The sequence below is a fragment of the Zeus faber genome (assembly GCF_960531495.2).
Source record: "Zeus faber genome assembly, chromosome: 20".
Taxonomy (NCBI): domain Eukaryota; kingdom Metazoa; phylum Chordata; class Actinopteri; order Zeiformes; family Zeidae; genus Zeus; species Zeus faber.
The window spans coordinates 14,839,314-14,861,397 of NC_137207.1; the positions used below are offsets into that span (position 1 = coordinate 14,839,314).

Sequence of the window (22,084 nt, forward strand, 5' to 3'; positions counted from 1 at the left end):
AATTATACTGTCATTTGCATCGACTTTTAAGGAAAATCTGAGAAAAAAATATTTTGCATAATAATTTGGAATGCGGTGTATTTATCTATCCACCATCCATCATAACTTGTGTAACTTTTTCTAGCTGACCTTGCTGGTTTGTATGCATGTATGTACGTATGTATGTATGTATGTATGGTGGACCAAGAGGCGTGGTCAAGCACTGGCTGTGGACGACAGTACAGTTCCCTTACCCGCGACCGCCAAGCTGCCTCAAAATGGCCTAATCAGCGCCTGTGCAGCATGACGCTGCAATAAAAACTCTCACCATGTTGGCGCACAACGGCAGAAAGGACTCCGTCTCCCTCCCTAAACCCTTACCTGTGGGCATTCACTCCCACAAGTGGCGCCTGAACAGGGATCCGGGAGGGGCAGGGTGCCCAGTGAATGGTGCCTCGGAGCCGATCCGCTGGCTACAGAAACGCCTCGCAGACTTGGAGGAGCGGGACTACCTCCACCGCCAGCTGAAGTGCATTCTCACAAGTGTGGCCTCTTGGGAGGACGCCGCCGCCGCCGGTCCGGTGCTGCCAACCAGGAGCCCCGCGTCCGAGCCCAGGACCAACGCAGGATTTGCCCGGTTCCCAGCCCATGGCCCAGAGGAGAACGGCCGGAGGTCCACCACACCCACAGGCGTCGGGAGACACCACCTTTCTTAGCCACTTGCCCACTTCTATTGGCCGGGCATTTCGGCAGATGTTTGTAAATGGTGCGCTGCATGTTCTGAGTGCCAGTTAATCAACCCTATGGTTACACCAAGAGCGCCGTTGAGGACCCTCCCTCTAGTCGAGGTCCCGTTCGAAAGACTCGGTATGGACCTCATCGGGCCATTGGACCCGCAGGTATCGTTTTGTGTTAGTCCTAGTGGATTATGCAACCCAGTACCCTGAAGCAGTGCCCCTGTGCAGTAATACGGCCAAAAGTGTGGCGCAGGTGCTGTTTCAGGTCATGTACCGAGTCGGGATTCCGAAGGAAATCCTGACTGACCAGGGCACTACCTTTATGTCACGTACACTTCCGGAACTTTACAAGTTACTGGGCGTCCGCTCAATTTGGACCAGCGTTAACCATCCCCAGACTGGTGGAGCGCTTTAATAAAACGCTGAAAAAAATGATTTAAAAGTTTGTTCACGACGATAGCCGTAGTTGGGTAAGCGGTATGACCCCCTGTTTGTGGTGCAGGAGGTTCACCAGGCCTCCACGGGATTTTCCCCCTTTGAACTCCTCTTTGGCAGGAGACCCTAGCGAGACCTAATTAAAGAAAACTGGGAGGGTCCGAGCACCAGTAAGAATAAAATACAGTATGTTATGGACCTGACAGCAAAGTTACACACGCTGATTCGGCTGTTTTCACGGGAGAATTTGCTTCGGGCTCAGGAACATCAGCACCTCTTATACGACCGGGGGGCTCGGCTCAGACATCAGCCGAGGCGGGTTGGCAAAGTCGAATATGAGATTCAGCAGTCTGACAGGCAGGGGGCGACACAGATTTATCACCTAACCCTCTTAAAAGATTGAAGGATGGGGGCGTCCGTGGCTCTTGTCATGCTGGTCATTGAGCGGGATGAGTTTGGGCCGGAGGTTCAAAAAAGCAGCCGATCATACCGCGGCCCTGTTAAGTGACCTTCTCTCTCCTCTCCGTCCCAGAGGGCGGACATAGCTGCACTTCAGCGTTACTTCTCTGATGTTTTCTCCTCCCTGCAAGGCCTCACGTCCTTCATACACCACCATGTGGAGACGACCCCGGGGGTGAAGGTGCGCTCTCGGCCGTATCGCCTGCCCGAACACAAACCCAAGATCGTGCAGGCGGAATAAGAAGTCATGCTAGACATGGGCGTAATAGAGGAGTCCATGAGTGACTGGTCTAGTCCCATCGTGCTGGTGGGTAAGCCCAATGGGTCGGTCCGGTTCTGCGTGGACTACCGAAGGACGAACGCGGTGTCCAATTTGGACGCCTACCCAATGCCCTGGGTCGATGAACTTCTCGCCCGGTTAGGTACGTCTCATTTTTTTCACAACACTGGATTTAACCAAGGGCTTCTGGCAGATTCCCTTGTCTCAGGAATCCAAAGAAAAATCTGTGTTCTCCACTTCATTTGGCTTATACCACTTTCACACACGTCCGTTCGGGTTGTTCGGTGCCCCAGCCACCTTTCAGAGACCTTAGCATACGCCGTGGCCTACCTAGATGACGTTATTATTCACAGTGACACCTGGGAGCGGTATATGCATGTGGGCGCTGTGCTTGAGTAGGGGGGGGTCGGACAGCTCCCCGGTCTAAGTTGGACGGTGGGGGTCTGTGGCCGACCAAGGGGTGTGGTCAAGCACCAGCTGCGGATGACAGTACAGTTCCCTTTCCTGCGACCGCCAAGCTGCCTCGAGTCGGACCAATCGGCGCCCACACAGAGCAGAGTAGGCTGGAGATTTCTTAATGTTTGTCTGTCTTGCAGAGGAGATCGGCGCAGGGGCTGGTCAGCTGACCAGGAGCAAGCTCCGAACGCCCTTCCTTCTGCTCCAGAAATCATCACCATTATCATTATTAATTATTAATTATACTTGTGGCCAGCAAGCCGTTCTGTTGAACGCTGTAATAGAAACTCTCGCCATGTTGGCGCACCATGGCAGAAAGGACTCCGTCTCCCTCCCTAAACCCTTACCTGTGGGCATGCATACATACGTATGTATGTATGTACAGTATGTACTTACAGTATGTACATATGTACGTACAGTATGTATGTACGTACAGTATGTATGTACGTATGTATGTATGTATGTATGTATGCGTGCGTGCACGGTACCGGCCAGGTGCAGCGGGGTGGAGTGCCTCCCCTGTGTGTCTCGGCAGTTGACGTTGTCAGGGCTGCAGAGCTTCTTCACCCGCGCCAAACAGCCCTTCTTGGCGGCATCCAGCAGGGCGGCATCGCCCCGCAGCAGGTCCTGGATGTCCGTGTCGCCGTCCTTCACCAGGTCCAGAGGGGTGTTGCCATCTCGGTTCTTCCGGGTGGGGTCGGCTCCATGCTGGGGTGGGGGTATGGGACAATTCAATATTTATCATGAACTCAATGCATTTAATTGTTTTTGACTATATTAGTGTGTTTGTGCTGACCTGAAGCAGCAGTTTGCAGATCTCGTATTTGCCCTTGGCCGCGGCCTCATGGAGGGGGGTGAACTTCCACAGGTCGGCCATGTTGACCATGGCACCATGGAGCACCAGTAGCTCCGCCACCTCATGGTGGCCATAGGAGCAGGCGTTATGGAGGGGCACCAGCCCTCTAACCGGAGGGAGAGACACCAATACACAAACTCATTAACCTCTTACTAAAGAAATAACCTCATATCCTCTGTCTCGAGTTTCAGAAAAAATTTCTGTCAATGGAATTAACTAATGCAAAATACAACAAAATTAGGGAACTTTGAGAAAAATAGTGACCAGCAGATAATTTTCAGGAAAGTTTCTCCCCACATCGTTTGAGTTTTCCAAACTTTCAATAAGTAATTTACAACGTGTGTGCTGACTAGTATACCGGCTAAAACTTAAAAACATTACGCTCCTTGAAATTAATGTAGATGTAAATAAACCAAGTTTCTTTCTTCACAAGATGGCCACCAAGTATCATTTTTGATCTTTTTTTACATTTATTCTCACTCACACGATTCAAAATTAACACTTTCAATATCTGCCTATCTCTCTCTCTTCCACTTTCTCTACACCAGTCTGCCCTGTTTCTTCTGTCTATCAGAGAGGGAGAGAGCGAGAACGCTCTCTCCCTCTCTGGCCTCCCGGCCTCCCTCCCTCTTACCCTTTGTCCTTGGCGTGGACATCAGCTCCGTGCTGCAGCAGGTATTCCACCACGGCCAGGCGGTTGTAGCCAGCGGCGAAGTGGAGCGGCGTGGACTGTCGCCCCTCCATGTCCAGGCAGTTCACATTCTGGAGAGTGCAGAGCTTCTGGAAAAAAAATATAGATACCCATAGAGGGAGACAGTCCCATGGGGAGACACGTAAAAGACAATCATGAGAAGGATGACGGGAAAGAAAAGCGTGCCTCAGCCGATATGGAGTACAGTTAAAATTAGAAGGCCATGTTTTAAATAGAGAGAAAGAAAGAGAAAGTGCATTTCTGCTAAAATCTTTCACCTTGACAGTTTCTAGATCTCCAGATTTAGAAGCTTCCAGCAGCTGTCGGTCCACATCAGAATTCCAGATCAGTGTTCCTTCTACGCGGAAATAAAGAGTTTGGCTCAATTAAAAATATATATTTTAGATTAATCAAAAATAATTGTTGTCAATAGATAAGTCAATCGGACATTAGTGTTGTACATCCTTCAGAATTTAATTGCAAAGTTCTCAGAGTTACGAATAAATTCTGTGAGATTAGGAATTGGAATTGTGGCATGGATGCAGGATTGACATTCAATTCATTAATTTGAATTATATAAAGTACATTTAAAATTGTATGAATCCTGTTGTAAGAATTTTATATTTCTATATACTGTATATGTTACTGTGCCTTTCACAAAAACTCTTGTATGACATATGTACTCTGCTCTCTTTCTGTAGGGTAAGCAGAGTTCACATTTTATTGCTGTGTTTTTCTCTTAGATTGTTGTACGATATATGTGTACTCTGTTCTTCTTCTCAAGGCCAAGTAAGAGTTCATATCTCAAAAAGGACCTAAACTAATCACTTTCTGTGCCTTCATGTAAAGAGGAGGAAGGCAACATGTCTCGATCGTAAAGTCCGGAAACATCAACATATGGTCGGTCTCGACGAAAACTGCCCCATCAATGAAACTGTCATGTCAGCATGATCTATGCAGGGGTGTCTTGACATCTGCTGACCTCCATCCCAGCGGCCCCCCGGCTTCTCCTCTGCAAGAAGACTGTATAAAAGCTCAGCTCTCCAGTGAGAAATTGAGCATTTCCTCTGTAACTTTCTGTTGTGTTGTTACACTGAAACTGCTCCTCTTGTACAAAATTCTCCTTTTGGACAAGATTTATAAGGCTCCATAACTCAATACGTTTTCTATATTAACAAACAACATATATACATTACAACAAATTAAGCACAAATATTTTTCTCCACAACAAGAAATTCAAAGAAAATATAATCTATATTACAATCTAGAAATCATATTTAATTTATTTTAACTCTTGTGTACAATTAAGTCTTAAAGTGGACAACATCAGAAGTTAGGATCAGCGCCTTAGAAATGTTCTTAGCTCATATCTCTGTATTAAAACGACCCCAATCAGCAGCATTGAACGGTTGGACAAGGGGCCTAAAAAGGGATGTGCTTTTCTTGAACTATATCCAACAAGTACTTTAGGAAACCAGACAGACACATACAAGCGCTGTAATGCTCCAGTCTGGATGAATGAAGAGCAATTCTTAAATTCTGCACAACGCTCGACACTCGGCCATACACAAACACACACCCTCCCCCAACAAAGAAAGGTCAAATTCACACACTCACACACAGAAAGTACAATTTCCATTTCCTGCAAACACACACAGATCTTTACACACACACACACGCACCTTGCAGTATCTCCTGGACACTCTGGTTGCCGAGCTGCGATGGGGAGAAGCCCTGCAACGAGGTGAGCAGGGGGTCGCAGCCGGAGCTGAGCAGCAGTCTGCAGGTCTGGAGGTGACCGCAGCGGGCAGCGCGGTGCAGGGCTGTCTGGCCCAAACTGTCCACCGTGTTCACCTGGACAGCAGGGGGCAGGCAGGACACACAGCAGAGAGAAAAGAGAGAGTGACACAAGAGACAGAAATCTTGTTGACTAGCAATGCATATCAAATATAATAAATATAATATAATATATAAAAATGATAAATGGAAAGCGTAGAGGATGTGTCACTTGAAATATGAAAATGAGGCCAGTGGCTGGAGGTTCAGCAGATAGCATTCGTTCATTAAAAAGCTGTTACCCAGCAGCAAACCTCACTTGAACATCTCAAATCTTCTGAAGGCTGTACGAGACATCAATCCTGTCCCTCCTACATGCAAACTTGATGTAATTTACAACAGTGCAAAATATTTACACACATGCCATTTAACATTCAACCTAAACACTGCTGAAAAAAAGTTTATATATATTAAAAATAACAACATTTTCTGAGGACCCCATGCAATTCCTTCAGGGACCCCAGTTTGGGAACCCTTGGCTTGAATGCTACCCCCTGAATGTTGTCAAAACACAAAGAATATTCTTCCTTCAATTTAAATGATGAAAAGTGTGGTGTATGAAACGTGGGGAGAGGGGTTGTGCTCACTTTAGCTTTGTGTTTGACGAGCACCTCGATGACATCATTGTGTGACTTCTCTGAGGCCAAGTGGAGAGGGGTCAACAGGCTGGGGACACGGTACGACCAGTCACAAACATTTTAAACACTTATGGGATACAATGGTCAGAGACAACGTGGTGATGTCAGTGGTAGGGATGCACCGGTACACGGTATGTCAAACGGTATGTCATCAAACCGCTCGCTACGCCCCCCACGGTTCAATACGCGCACGTGAACTGCGGTATTGCGATGTCACAGTAGAAGTACACTGGACGCGTTGGCGGAGTACGGGCATGGCAGGGCGTGCAGTTACTGCTGCTTTCCATTGAATCCACTGTTGCAGGTCCACTGGCCAAGTCAATTGTGCGGGGTCTGCGTGGAGCCGCGCCGAATGTTTTCGTAATGAGTGCAATCAATCAAGGTGTCCAGTCGGAAAAGAACCCCCTGGGATGGCAAGTGCCCCTTTTTATTATGGACTTTTCTTTAAACACTCCCATCACATCGTTCACGAACGATCCGATTCTTTTGAACGCCTCTTTTGTAGGAACAGAGGGAACAGAGTCTCGCTGGGTGATGAGCTATTTTTTTCTGTCAAGTTTGACAGCTTTATGTTGTGTTGTTTGTTTAAGTTGCCTTCTCCTGCCAAGGGCAAATGTTTCCCCCACTATGTGAGATATAGCCATGTTCCTCCCTCGCCGGGAGGTGCCCTGGTTGAAAGGAGCGCACCCACGGTACCATCAGGTTCAGAAAGCGAAGACACACACACACACTGGTCTGACTGTGCGGTTTTACTTCAATAAGTTATTTCACTATTATTATTATTCATGTGTGAAAAATACTGTTTATACCTGTTCTACACAAAGATAACCAACTTAAGTACCGGTTATATTTATTTTTTATTGTAAAACGTTTTTTTTTCATATAATATATGTAATAACTGAATAAATAAATAATTAACATAAATTCATATCTGAATAACTCACCATCCTGAAAACTTCCCCTCCAATCAGATTAACTTATACAAATTATAACAACCCACCAATGAACTTGAACCCAGGTATCCCCCCTCCCCCCACGGTCATACACACAGAGCGTTACACTAGTTATGTGTGGCAGACCACTATAAAAAAAAATTTTAAACCTTTAAACTTTTTATGAAATCTTTACCTAAATAGAAAGATACCGAAACCGTACTATTACCGTGTCCCCAAAACCATAATACATACTGAATCATGAGCCCACTGTACCGTTGCATCCCTAGTCAGTGGTGAGGTTTTGTTTGTCTATAAGTGAAAACTAAAATTAACATATAAAAACTGTAATCGGAGGCATTGATGACATCATAAACACAATGCTCAGCAACACATAATATGTGTATTATAATCACGTCTACGTCACTATAAACCTAGACTGAATAAAACAACAACCTCAGATGGAACATAATGAAGAAAACAAATTCATGTCTTAATAGAGAAAGTTTGCCGTTTTTCCAACTCAGGCCATATTAAAATGTTGGTTCCCATCATTCATAACTATTTCCTAGAACAACCTCACTAAACACTTTACTATTGAGAACATACCACTCTGCTGCAAGTCTCACTCCGCTTAGAGTGCAGCATAGTCTGAAGCTGTAAAAATCCTTAAAATATCCTTTTCAAAATGGGATACATGAACAAACTGAGTTGAAAAACGCTGAACCTATCCTTTGACGCATTCATTTCGTCGTCTACAAGGAGCTGAAAGCAATGGCTAAGAAACACCTGGGTACCACTTACTCTTTGGTCTTTTCGTTAACGTTTGCTCCCTTCCTCAGCAGTAGCTCACACACTTGCTTCCTCTTGGGGTAGGGAGAGATGGACGCGCAGTGCTGACACACACACACACACACACACACACACACACACACACACACACACACACACACACACACACTTCAGAGCCTTAGAATCTGTGTTCACAAGATATAAAATGCGTGCGCGCATATAATCTAATGTAATGTGGCAAATGCGGTCTTCCCATTATAGAAGTGCAGGAAAACCAGCACGTGAGTCGGGAAATGGCGCACGACTCTCTGGAGGAGAAAAAAATAAATAAAAGAATCTGCTCCAATTCTCTTAGGTTTACGTTTTTCATTTTCCATACTGTACAAGTAAGAAACTAAGGAAACAAAATAAATCAAAATCTTTCTCTATGAGACTTTATGCAAATCACACAACTATATATATATACATATATGATTTGCATATTGAGAGGAAGTGAGATCTGATCACAAGTGGTAAAGTTTACTAAAGTTGATGTCACATTCCATTTCTGTGGTCGTAGTTGATTCAGACAATGCACTTCATAATGAGGGTGAGAAGAACACAGTCACAACAACGAGAGGGAAAACATCACAGTAAATTATTTGACATGCAACACAACACTTTTACACAATGAACATTTCAAAAAAATCAATAATAAATCCAAAACCGCTCTGGGAAGAAAGGTGGAGACTTCCTCCCCACTCTGATCGATTCAGAGCCGGGGATCAGTTTCAAAACACGGTAAACCACAATAACACAGTTTCAATGCCCGGCTGTTTCCTGGCAGATAAAAAACCCCAAAAAAACAAGAGATCGCCAATTGACGATTTAATAGTGAATCTGCCCAAGCCTAATTGAAAGCCAGATGATCGATGAGTTTTATTACAGTAGATGTTGGTTTCCACCTTACCAGTGCCGTCTCGTGGGTGTGGGGGTGTTTGAAGTTAACAGTCTCCAGGGTCAGGTGCTTCTTGGCAGCAGCCAAGTCGGCCTCCCTCGAGGCCCGGAGCAGAGCGTGACCTCTGAACTCATCTGGCCGGAGAATAAAGGTCAAGGGTCACGACAAGTGGACAATACGCCGACATGTAGTGTAAAATGATCCTGTACAAAGAAAATGGCAGCAACATCGGACTGGATGATCTGAAAGAAATATTTCGTCATGATAATGTACATTACAATCATATTATCAACCAGCCCTCCAGTAACACTGCCAGGGATAGTGGTTCAATTCCCACTGCAGAGTTGAACAATTTATGAATTAAGGTAGGTCAGTTAGAACAGTGTTTCCCAACCTTTTTTCGGCCATGGAACACTTTTTACAATGAATTAATCCGGCGGCACAGCACTATCCTGTTAACCACTAAAAAAGGTCTCAAAACATCTCAAACATGTAGAACTGTATTATTACGTCCTACTTATAGTTTGTGATGCAAGGCTCGCAAACAATATGGTTGTAGTAAACAAATCTTTTAAATGACTTGGGAGCAGGCACGTGCGGGGGAAGGGTACCCGAGCACCTGCTCCTTCGCCCCTTGATGCCCCATGGGCCCCATGGTGGCCTTTTTCTCAGGCGGGTTTCATTTTTTTAAGCATGAATAGGCATCTAGGTAGCGGATTGTCCGTGTGACAAATGTGACAGGTTGACATTTTACATTCCACCAAAATAAATAATCTTGACCGAATAAAATGACAATTCCATTCACAACTCCAAACATACTCTTCTTCAACACAAATCAAACGGAAAAATAGTAGGAAAATGTAATAACAGAATCTCGCCAAATCTCAAAAATGACCTTGCATCCCTCCTTATAATTCTCACTTTCAGTTTCACTTCCAAGTTTCACTCTCAAGTGAAACTTGAGCTTGTTCTGGTGAACAGAGCTGGTATTCTAGGTGTAACTGAATTAGTGCAGCCTTACAAAATCGGAACTTCTATGTATAGAGAGTGGCTTCCCTCCATACAAGTATGTTCTCGCTAAGGTTCTTTCAGTATGCACTGTAAGATGGCTACTCGGACAGCAACTGGTCTTCTGTAAAACTTCAAGGCTCAAACCTTCAAGTGTGAAGACTAACTGTGATAGGAGGGGAGTGTTTTCATTAAGATGGAGCTTGACTGATCTCTCCATGCTTTGAATGACGCCAGCAATCACATGAAACTTTAAAAAATAAAAATAAAAAAACAACAGCAATGACAACACAATAAATCAATAGGAGCAAAGCAACAAAATGTCAAAGTAGTGTGTGTGTGGGTGTATGCTGGAGGTGGTTGTGGGCAGTGAGCAACACTGAAAACACGCAGACAGACTACATTGATTTGCATATAAACAAAGAAGCTGGCCGAGAGCGCGCCATAGACAGATGAAAGAGGACCTACATGCCAGCCGCTCTTTGAGCTGCGGGGTGGGGGCCAGGTCGATGGAGCTCTTATTGTGGCAATTCAGGAAGGTGGGATCAGCTCCGTAGCTCAGCAGGAGGGAACACACCTGGATACAAGGACAAGACAGGACACGACTAAGCAAGCTCCTCCACTGAGACCTTCATAGAGGAGGAGGAGACAGAGTCCGTTTTTAACAGGAAGATCTGAAAAAATCATGACCAGCCAATCACCATTTTCTGAATAAAATCCAATCATATTACAATCATGAATCAACATCATGTCAATATTTTCAAATAAATGCACATTCAAGGCCGGGTCAAGCAAAGAGCAGAGTACCTCAACGCGGTTTTTGGAGGCAGCTTCATGCAGGGATGTGAACTGCCAGAGGTCCATGGCATTCACACACGCTCCATGCTTAAAGAGAGAGCGATAGAGTGATAGTGAGACAGACAGATCAATTAAATTGAGTCTTCTCTACATAGAAATGCAACAGAGAAAGTGATTTATGAGCAGCCTACCTTGACCAGCAGTTCGGTGACTTCGTAGTGCCCGTACGAGCAGGCGTTGTGCAGTGGGACAAGATCCCTGCGTTGCAGGACAGAGTGCATCAGACAGCAATCGCGGCCATTATTGCCTTGGTTTCGGGAAGAACTGATGAATACGCTGTATTGTTTGTATTCGACAGGGCTTGGAAAACCCGTGATCAGCACACAACAACAGCCTTATTTGTGTTTGGAATAAGGTAAGGATGAAAATGCTGTTTATATACGTGTAAACACTCACACTCACACACTCACCCCTTGTCCTTGGCGTGCACATCAGCCCCATGTTGCAGTAGTAGTTGCACGGTCTTTACGCGGTTGTAGCCCGCGGCCAAGTGTAACGGGGTCGACTGGAAAAAGCAAGTTCACAGCACAAACAGAAAGTCACTTATTTAGACAACAAGCACAAAATGACAGATTTAAAAGAGGAAACCGAGTAGATTGGTCATTTCAAAATAAAAGCGGATGGCAGCGGCACGCTGACCTTCCTTCCATCGCTGGCATGGCAGTTGACGTTGAGAGGAGTCAGCAGAGCCATCAGCTTCTCCTCATTACCGCTCCTATCGCCGTGAAGCCATACATTGACATGTATTGGAAAAAATGGATTGGAAAAAAAGTTAAGATCACAATGTGATGTAGGAAGGTCCGAGACAAGAGGAGCAGGCAAGAGGCCATGAATGACTTGAGTTGACTCAAGAAGATGCAGTGGAGTAGTGTGTTTACGCAGATATACTCCGTGTATGCACCTCTGGGCAGGGGGATTTACTGAATACCCCAGAGATGCGTAACAGTGTCTATAAAATGGCCCTAACGGCAGAGAAAAGCAGTCGACGCGGAGCTTTCACATGGGACCACCCCCACGTAGATAATTGTTGTTCAAAAGTCATATTGAAAGTATTAATTCATGACGACGTTGAAGTTAGCAGCCGAGTCACAGCAGCTGACGTTATGGTGCGTTCAAAAACTTTGCATCTTTCAGTGACATACTTGTGTCTTGTGTGTATGGCTGAACTTAAAAAAAAAACAAAAAAAAAACACACTGTAAATGGTTTGTGTTATTGTATTTATAATAAACACCAATTAAAACCCTCTATTATATTTGTGAAAACTTGATTTGAAAAAGGTGGATTTCACCATTTTTTCTACACACGTGGCATATATGACCAGGTCTAGCTCAAAAGCTACAGCGTGTTTAGGCTAGTACTGGTTTATTTCACTGCCAGGGGGTATCCAATAATCAAACCTGACACAGTTTCTCAGGAGGTCTTGTGGATTTATAAAATGTTTAACATGCTAAGAACTGTATGTTCCTACAGTGTTTCAGAATTTGAACACCTCTTATACCTTTGAACCATTACAACTAATTATGAATGTGGAAGTGTTGCCTTACTGCTCTGTAAATGAAAAAAAATAAATCTACTTGAAATGCACTTAAGAAAGAATTAAGTTTATTATGATGAGTCTTGTATTTGCTACTTTTTGATCACTTATGCATGGCGTAGCAGTGCGCAAGTGCAAGCATGGGTGCACGTAGGGATGGAAGCCACAGAATACCCACCTACTAAGCTGGTTGCAAGCAGGTTATGAAAGTCAGAAAAGCCATTAACTTTCTAAATGGTCAATGTTATTTCTATCTATTTAAAACACATGACATTTAATGGGATTAAGATTATTTTGGTCACTGTACCTTGTACTTTCCAGAAGCTCATCTTTTCTGTATTCCCCTGTGTAAAAACACATACATTTAATAACTTCAGGGTTGCTAGACTTCAGACAATAGGTGTTAAGTGTTAGTACACAATGCCTGTTTCTGAATTACTAGTCCAGAAATACACTAAAATAGATTATACACTTAAATGGACTGATTATTTCATAGGTTATAGACATATATATGAGTACAAATATTATCAAGGTGCATTTGAGGCACCCAGTGGCCAAGACTAACTGTGTTGTTACTGGGAAGCTGCCATTTGTACATTTCTATAAAACTGCATGAATGACAGGTAGTGCAGTGCTACAAAAACATCTCCAGTATGAGTTCAGGTTTGTAATCCTAAAATTTATGGATTGGCATCTCATAGTAAACACAATATTTTCACATTCTCAAGGTCTTTTTACACCAAGTCTGCTATGGTGTTTTACGCACAAACCCATTCATAAACCCCTTGTTTTTGGTATGTGTTCCTCACCAGTCAACACTGACTTAGTGGATGGCTCGGCAAGATCCAGAGCGGTTCTGCCATCTGAGTTGCGTATCGTTGGCTCAGCTCCATGCTGCAGCAAAACTACACCACCACACACAGACATACAGACAGACAGACAGACACTAAATATCAAACTGGCAGTCGGCAAGCGTATATGACATGTGCATGTTACAGGCGTAATAATATGTACTTGTAGTAATAATAATGTAATAATAATTACGTTACTGCCTTTAAATAAATGATTTAATTCACTTTTTTTATCAATTCTCATAAATAGAATGTGCAAAGATGCTTCGTGGAGCTGCTTCACGGAGCCGATCCGGGGTGCGGGGATCGCTTCTGAAAATGTTCTGGCCTGCCTTCTCATGGCCCGGTGGCAGATACCCCGCGGACTCGTGCCGGTCCGTGGGGCAATTGCCACCGGGCTTAGCAGTGATGAGGATAAAGAAATAAAACTACAGATAAATTGAGAACACTCGAACATACTGTGACTGCTGCCTATGTACAGGGTAGCGCTAAGGGCTGTGATGGTGCTGTGGGTCTAGGTGTAAAACAGAGGGTGGGAGGATGGTTGGGATGGTCCCTCTAATGACTTCCTTTACTGGACAGGAAGTGCCTACTCCTTGGAGTGCATGTACAGCAGCAGGTTGGCGACACGGTGACTGTAGCCAAACTCGTTGTCATACCAGGAAATGAGCTTGCAACCGGCCGGTGGTTGGGAACCTCGGCATTGGAGAAGATAGCGACCATCAATGTAAAAAAAATTATGTCTCTTGTCAGAATTTCTTAACAGGCACCCATACAAACACGCCCAAAAAAAACGCAACCTGGTGACTTCACAAAAAAGAATCCCAAATTCGCGTAAGCCGACTCACCCTCTTTCCCTCTTAAATACATTATACAGTATTTAAACGCAACATAAAACTATATCGACATAAACTGTATTGTCTCATCTTATATCTTGTCTGAAAATATGATATACCGTTAAAAGTCGGTCCGCGGCCCAGCCATACTGAGAGACTCTTTTCATTATTTTTCATATCGGAGGTTTATGACATTGACGATTGCTGATATATCCCATATCTAATAAAACACCAATATCAGCCCGACATATTGGAAATACGATCTATCGGTCGAACCCTACTGTAATAGTAATGCATGGCGATCTTAGGCTTGTGCGTGGCTGCGGGGCGGTAGAATCCCAGTTTGCTTCCAGATGCAGTTTGGAACTCGGTAGTGAGCGTTGCAACCGAGGACAAACCATTCTTACAAGCAACACTCGTCAGCACTCGGGGGTCCCGTTCTGAGCTTGTGTGGCCCACCGCTTCGTGGTTGAGTGGTTGCTCCTGGAAGTTTCCACAATAACAGAACTCACGGTTGATCAGGGCAGGTCTAGCAGCACAGACATTTGAAGAACTGATTTGTTTGAAAGGCGGCATTTTATGACAGTGGTAGTCAGTGAAAGTCACTGAGCTCTTTTGCACAACCCATTCCACTGCAAATTTTGTCTAAGGAGATCCCATGGCTGAATGCTGGATTGTATGCACCTGTTAGTAAAGGCTGGGCCTGAAATAGCCAAACCATTAATTAGAATGGATGTCCACATACTTTTGGCTATGTCGTGTATGTGTGTTCGTACCTATGCAGACGTCAATCTTGCCCTTGATAGCTGCCTCGTGCAGGGGAGTGTAGTTCCAGTTGTCTCTTGAGTTAGCATCAGCCCCGTGATGCAGCAATAGATTAACCACCTAAACAAAATAACAGAATAAAATAGATTTCTTTCAAACAAGGGAGTGGATTGTTCAATTAAAGATAAACACATAAAAATTTGAATTAATACTTGAATGAAGTTACATACTATATGCTCCCAGAGCTCTCCTGGCATTTTTTGTCGCAGAGCTACAAATTCAAACTTCATGGACAAAAGTATAAGCAATAAGAAAGCTGCTAAATACTCACTTACAAAAACTGTAATTGCACCCTACGGCTTAAGGAATATTTTGTTCTGCATGCTTTCATTTGATTACATGTTTTGTTGTAGACAGGGGTATTAGTAGGCGGCCGACCAACTCTCAATATTTCTCCTTATGCTGCTGCTAGCATCTGTTAAATGTAGATGTCTTTCGTGTAGATTTTAATCCACTCTGACAGAGCAGTGATATTTCAATATTTCAGCCTACCTCGGCGTGTCCAAAGGAGCAGGCGTTATGGAGGGAGATGAGTCCTCCGTCGTCCCTGGCATGGACATTAGCTCCGCTCTGGAGCAGGAAGTCCACAACGTCCCTACGCCCAAAACCTGAAGAAAGAAAGAGAGGGAGGGCGGAGGGAAGGGAGAGAAGAAGGAGGGGATGGAGATTCAGAGATTGAGGATAAAAATAGTATGAGAGAGGGGACCAGAAACATTGCGAGAAGGAGAATATAAATATAGACCGACGTATAAATCACAGATAAGACAGAGAGGAGGGGAGAGCGAAAGAGAGAATCCACTCCTGCCAAAAAGCACTATACTAACTGACTATACTTCTTTGGGTCACAAATCATTGATAATCCATCTAGTCTATAATTCATAATGTCTGGCTCACAGACGTCTTTCTGTCTAGCCCTGTGTCCCAACGATGAATTATTCACTTTGTTTTGAGTGAAGCTAATTTTGATGAGTTTCATTTTTGATAAAAGGGGTCATAACTTTTATCTATGCTATAGGAGGCCGGATAGGCTGTTATCAGTCACTGAAGTTAAGTGCTGCTATGTTACATCGATTCTCAATGTGCAGATGATCATAAAGCATGATGAAATGTCAAGTCAAATCCCTGGGCAAATGCAAATGGAGTACTGAATTAATACTTAATTTGTTAACTAAATTTAGGGGTAAATGTTAAGCAAATATAATATTGCATTCTGATTTTGTAAATGTACACTTTTTTTGTAATCCAGCATTCAATATGATGCCATGTTTATTTCAATTATTGGTTGTGGGGGTCTGTGAATGCGTGTGTGCGTGTATTTCTGTGTGTGTGAATATGTGCTAGGGACGTTAATAAATAGATGTTTAACCGTTAATGGACAATGAGAATTTTTAATACTATTAGTTAAAAATGTATTGTTAAAAAAAGTAATAAAAAAAACCCTGAGAAAACAGAAAAAATAGATTGGAAAGCCTATAGAAAAAAGGCTATACAATATATTGCTTAAATCCAACTCATGGGGACGACACGTGCAACTAGGACTGTGACGATTACCGAAACCCCGCAGCCATGGGACCTCGGGTTGATCTCATTACCATCATCACCGCAAATAACAAAATAAAAAAACAACAACTTTGTATTTCATTTTTTTGCTGGTTAAATTTACAGGAGTGATATGAAATACAAACACAATAATCACTGTTTAGTTATCATCATTGGCAGTCTTCCATCCTATGTTCAAGGGCTTCTGGGGAAACAAAACTTTTCAGTGGCTCTGTCGTCACTGGGAGGGACAGTCCATTTAAAATCAGGGGATTTTTTTTATGTGTCCCCGATTATCATTAATTATTTCGAGGACTGTACCTGACTCAGAATTTTGTCAGTCCAATCGGATTTGGCTGGAACATTCAACTGGGGGGGCACGGGCAGCAAATAAAACAACTAAAAACACACTGATTTTAGTTGTTTATTGGAGGAACTGCTCTAAATACGGAACAGCTCCAACGGCTCCAAAAGCTCCAGGGCTCTCAGCGATTGAGGCACAAAGAGAGCTGTGTTTGCGTATAAAAATAGATTTATGATTCCCCTTATTTAAAATTTGTAAAGTCCAATAAAAAAAAATACTTTTTCGGGGGACAGTGCCCTAATATTCCAATATTGTCGGACAATGGTTTATGATCAGTAAACGAGAGTCGGCTATCGGTCAGAAAGAAAATTCTAAATTAGCATCCCTCGTCTGTGCATATCTTTCCGTATTTGAGTATGTATGTGTTTCGGGGTGCGTGCAGATGTTTGTGTGTGTGTTGTGATAGAAAAATTCAATAATTGATGCTTGTTCACACCTACAGTATGCTCACAACATGACTCAATACAAGAAGGGAAAGGATTCCTTCTACGCACAGGGTGAGAGGACGGTTGCGCTATCCTTTGAGTAATTGACCTTGTTTGTTTCCAGCTCGTGAAGGCATTACCACATTCGCTTCTTCCTCTTCAGTGTGTAGGCATAAGACAATATGGTGTTCGCACACACTAGTAAGTGCTAAAGTAAGGCTAGAGGCTTAAGATCATGAACATCCACTTGGACAGTGCGAGCTAGGTTGACTTCCTGTCTTTGGTTCGCTCATTCGACCTAAGACAGGTCCCGACTCCACCGACTCACGAGGCTGGCAAAGGGCTTGATCTCATTCTTGCTCGGAGCTGCACCACAGACAACCTAATGGTCACCCATCTCCATCTCTCAGAACACTTCTTCATCCGCTTCAATGTTCAGCTTCCAGAACAACCCTTCCATCCACCACAATCTCTGCAACCCGTCTCCCACCCACTTCTCCTCTGTGCTCTCCTCTTCAGCCTCATGGCACTTTCTCCTCTCTACAGGTTTATGATGCCACAGATTCTCTCTGCTCTACCTTGAGCTCATGTCTGGAGAGGCTGTGTCCACTATCCACCAGACCTGCTCGATCAACCCAGTCGCGCCCGTGGCTGAGTGACACCCTCCGGAAATCGCGCACTGACCTCAGAGCAGCCAAGAAGAAATGGCACAAATCTGAAGCGACTGAAGATCTTGCAAGCCACCAGACACTGCTGTCCTCCTTCTCTTCCAGCATCACTCCTGCTAAGAAGGCTTTCTTCAACGACAGGATCAACGGTGCCACGGACACACGCAAGATATTCTCCACCTTTAAGTCTCTGCTCTACCCTCCACCACCTCCTCCAGCTACCAACCTCACTGCTGATAGCTTTGCCTCCTTTTTTACTGACAAAGTGGCAGCTATCAGCAGCCAATTCTCCAAACAACTAAGTCACAACCTGTCTACTCCAGCTCAAGGCTCATTGTTCCCTGGTTTTACCCCTCTCGCTCAGAGTGAGGTATCTAAACTACTAGCACGTAGCAGTCCTACTACCTCTCCGCTAGATCCGATCCCATCTAACCTCATTCAAGCCATATCAGTGACTGTCACACCGGCAATCACCCATTTGATTAATTCTTCCCTCACTTCTGGCACCAACCCCTCTGCTTTCGAAGTGGCTAGGGTAGCACCACTGCTCAAAAAACCTTCACTCGATCCCACTCGAGTGGAAGACTATCGGCCGGTCTCACTCCTCCCATGCCTTTCCAAAACCATTGAGAGCGCGGTGTCTAGACAGGTTACAGAATTCCTGTCAAGAAACAACCTTCTTGATCCACTTCAATCTGGCTTAAAAAGCGGCACTCCACTGAAACAGCCCTGTTGTCTGTGACGGAGGCCTTAAAAACTACTAGAGCTGCTGCCCAATCCTCGGTTCTCATTCTGCTAGACTTATCAGCTGCTTTTGACACTGTCAAATCACAGCCTTCTTCTGTCCATACTCTCAAGTATGGGCATCACTGGCAGTGTACTTTCCTGGTTTGAATCTTACCTCACTGGCAGTTCGTTCAGTGTGACATGGCAAGGCCAGTTGTCTGTGCCTCACCACCTCACCACAGGGGTGCCCCAAGGCTTTGTGCTGGGACCTCTCCTCTTTGCCATATACACCACCTTGCTGGGCACCATCATCCGCTCACATGGTTTTTCATATCACTGCTATGCGGATGATACTCAACTCTATCTGTCTTTCCTGCCTGATGACCATCATCAAATGAGCGTCGCCTGGCTCTGCCGGCTGCACAGCCACGGCAACAACAACAGGCTATTCTCATTTGTAGTTCCACGTTGGTGGAAAGAGCTGCCAAAAACCACCAGAGCAGGGGCCTCCCTCTCTGTCTTTAAGAAGCACTTGAAGACCCAGCTCTTCAGAGAGCACCTCCTCTCCTAACTTAGCACTACTTAGCAGTATTTATTTATTGTTACACTAATGTTTCTGTTGCAATGTAGCTTGAATGTTATTCTCCCTTGTAAGTCGCTTTGGATAAAAGCGTCTGCTAAATGACTAAATGTGAATGTAATGTAAATGTTAAGTTTGGAGACATCCAGGAAATCCCTTTCTACTCTTAGATATTGATTATCTACTTTCAGTTATGAATTATCTACTACAAAGACAAAATCATGGGAGTGGAAAAGAACTGCCAGATGTGCCTGTCTTATCTGCGATAGTTATCATGCATGTGCACGAAAAGATTGTAAGCTGTGAACGCGCCTGAAAGCGCTCTGACCATAACTGCTAATTATTATGAAGAACAAGACATGTGACTGGGGGCATGGTCACAAGACGACGCCCAACTTTAAGAAAGTATAAAATTCTCTCCGGACAAGGGCATCACTTCATCTTTCTCCTATTTTGCGAAATAAAGTACAGTCTAGCTAACATAACAAGAGTTTCAGTTTTGTTCTGATAGCAAGGGTTGATCTCACCGACCATGCAGTGGAATTTCCATGACAATTATTTGGCGACGAGGATGGGATTTCTATCTTGACTTTGTTAGACCTCTTTGCGTTCAGGTTGTGTGCACAGTGGCAGTCCGGGACCAACCGGAAGAAATCCGCTGCCGAACGATAGTCGATCAACTAAAGTCCAGAGTTGCCTGGACGTGACAGCAGATCCGACAGAGCAGAGACAGAGCCCGGGACTCTAGGCAAATATCGATCACTCAGGCCTACTTTCATTTAATTAATAACAAAGTAAATATAATTAAAGAATTATTATATACACAATTAAATAAAGCATTATTATCATTAGAATGAATTAAAAGGTCTGAAATAATTTGGAAATAACTCAAGAGACAACATGTGTATGTGTGGAAAATAATGGGATTGACTAACTCTTATTTTTCTTTTTCCGGTTCCACCATACATTGAAATGGGGTGAGCGAGCGCGAAAGTGGAGGGACGCGGAGGGAACCTCGGCAGACACAACGGGGCCGGGATCTGGGGAATCCTAAGTGGGATTTTCCCCAGACCCATTAGTCTTCCCCATTGACGATTTTCCATTAGCACAGTCGCGAGACAAAACACAATTTTTAGTAGTTTAACACAATTGGGAGTAGGTTGTATAAAGTAAGCCTTGACAGTCGGTGGAGAAAATTTGCTGGTTCCGAAGGGCCCACCATACCCCGATGGCCGGTCACCTCTGACACGATAAAACATTGCAGCGGATAAAGACCAGGTCTAATTGGCCGGGCATTTGGGTAGACATACGCAAGTGGTGTGCCGTATGTCCTGAGTGCCGGTTGGTCAATCCTCTGGCGACGCCTAGAGCGTTGTTGAGGCCTCCCTCCCCCGAGTCGAGGCCCGATTCGAAGAACCCATCCACCCGTTAGACCGCAGTGCTCACGGGTGTAATGTAGAGCAGGCCTTATTTCAGCTCATCTCCCGAGTCTGGATTCAGAAGGAATTCCTGACTGACCAGGGCACTACCTTTATGTCACGTACACTTCGGGACACTACGAATAACTGGGCATCCGCCCAGTAATTCGTAGATCCCCAGACAGACGGCCAGGTGGAGCGCTTTAATAAAACGCTGAGAAAAGATGATTCGGGTGTTGGTGCACGACGATAGCCCTAATTGGGACAAGCGGTTGGACGGCTTGTTGTTCGCGGTGCGAGGGGTTCCCCGGGCCTCCACGGGGTTTTCTCCCCTTTGAGCTTCTTTAGGGCAGGAGAGGAGGCGTGCTAGCCCTGCAAAAACACAGCACGTTACGGACCTGAGAGCAACATTGCACACGCTGGGTCGGGAGAATCATGGGAGAAGGCTCAGTGTGTGTGTGTGTGTCTGTGTGTTTGGATATGTTTGTATGTGTGTTGATGTTTCTGTGTGTATGTGTGTGCTTATGGATGTGTGGGTGTGTCTATAATTGTGTGTATGTTTGTCTGTGTGTGTGTGTGTGTGTGTGTGTGTGTGTGTGCGTGCGTGCGTGTGTGTGTGTGCACGCTGGTCCTCACCGGCAGCGAAGTGCAGCGGGGTGGACTTCCTCCCCGCCGTGTCTCGGCTGTTCACGTTCTCCGGCGTCACCAGCTTCCTCACCCGCTCCACGTCGCCGTGCCGACAGGCCTCGAACAGCTCCCGGCTGGGCTCCCCGGTCCCCCGGGGGCGCTCCGGGGAGACGGACACTCCGGAGCACCGCCGCCCCGACATGGACGGCGGAGAACGCCCTTCCACCGCCGCCGCCGCGCCGTGGTCCCAGTGTGGCTTGTAGCGCGGGTAGTAGGCGGAGGGACACCAGCACCCCCGGGCCACCGAGGCCATACACAAATCTACCGTTGACCGCACCTAATCACCCGGGGTCTATATGATGACCGTAATCATCCGCGCGGTCCCGCGTCCAATACAACGACTCTTTTTTTTTTTTTTTTTTTTTATGCCGATGAATTCAACGGATTGATTCTTGGCAACGTTAACGTTTCGCACCCTATCGGAAGGATATCAGCCCCTCGTTCCATCAACACTCTATTCAAATGTCGACGAATGCCAAGCTAAACCCCCGAAACATCGATTATGTAATAGGTGAACTGACCGAGGGTCTCCTCTCCTCCTCCGCCTCCTCCTCCGCCTTCAGACGCACCAGCAAGGTGTTTCGCTACAAAGGAGCGCTTGATTCGCACCTCTGTCTGCGTTGAGCGGGTGGAGGCTCCTCTGTGCCCCATCCATTTCTACAATCCGACCGCTAAACTCCGCCCGAGCGTCGGGTGCGTAGACGTTGCGCGGACGCACCGATTAACTGCAAATTCC

The 22,084-nt window shown here is 45.1% G+C and overlaps 1 protein-coding gene across 1 annotated transcript in view; it reads right to left on the bottom strand.

The window, feature by feature from the left end:
* The window catches only part of LOC307245576 (poly [ADP-ribose] polymerase tankyrase-2-like), a gene marked incomplete at both ends in the record, with an annotated part of 36,557 nt that extends 14,956 nt beyond the window's left edge, over positions 1-21,601 (bottom strand). Inside the window, 18 exons of the mRNA XM_080021220.1 lie at positions 2,835-3,054; positions 3,143-3,308; positions 3,837-3,982; positions 4,172-4,251; positions 5,576-5,747; positions 6,317-6,395; positions 8,104-8,195; positions 9,041-9,162; positions 10,505-10,613; positions 10,844-10,921; positions 11,026-11,092; positions 11,305-11,399; positions 11,534-11,609; positions 12,737-12,773; positions 13,239-13,334; positions 14,893-15,001; positions 15,434-15,549; positions 21,298-21,601. Of these exons, the coding sequence (XP_079877346.1) occupies positions 2,835-3,054; positions 3,143-3,308; positions 3,837-3,982; positions 4,172-4,251; positions 5,576-5,747; positions 6,317-6,395; positions 8,104-8,195; positions 9,041-9,162; positions 10,505-10,613; positions 10,844-10,921; positions 11,026-11,092; positions 11,305-11,399; positions 11,534-11,609; positions 12,737-12,773; positions 13,239-13,334; positions 14,893-15,001; positions 15,434-15,549; positions 21,298-21,601 (2,164 nt within the window). The remainder of the gene's footprint in view (positions 1-2,834; positions 3,055-3,142; positions 3,309-3,836; positions 3,983-4,171; positions 4,252-5,575; positions 5,748-6,316; positions 6,396-8,103; positions 8,196-9,040; positions 9,163-10,504; positions 10,614-10,843; positions 10,922-11,025; positions 11,093-11,304; positions 11,400-11,533; positions 11,610-12,736; positions 12,774-13,238; positions 13,335-14,892; positions 15,002-15,433; positions 15,550-21,297) is intronic.
* Positions 21,602-22,084: the final 483 nt, after the last annotated feature.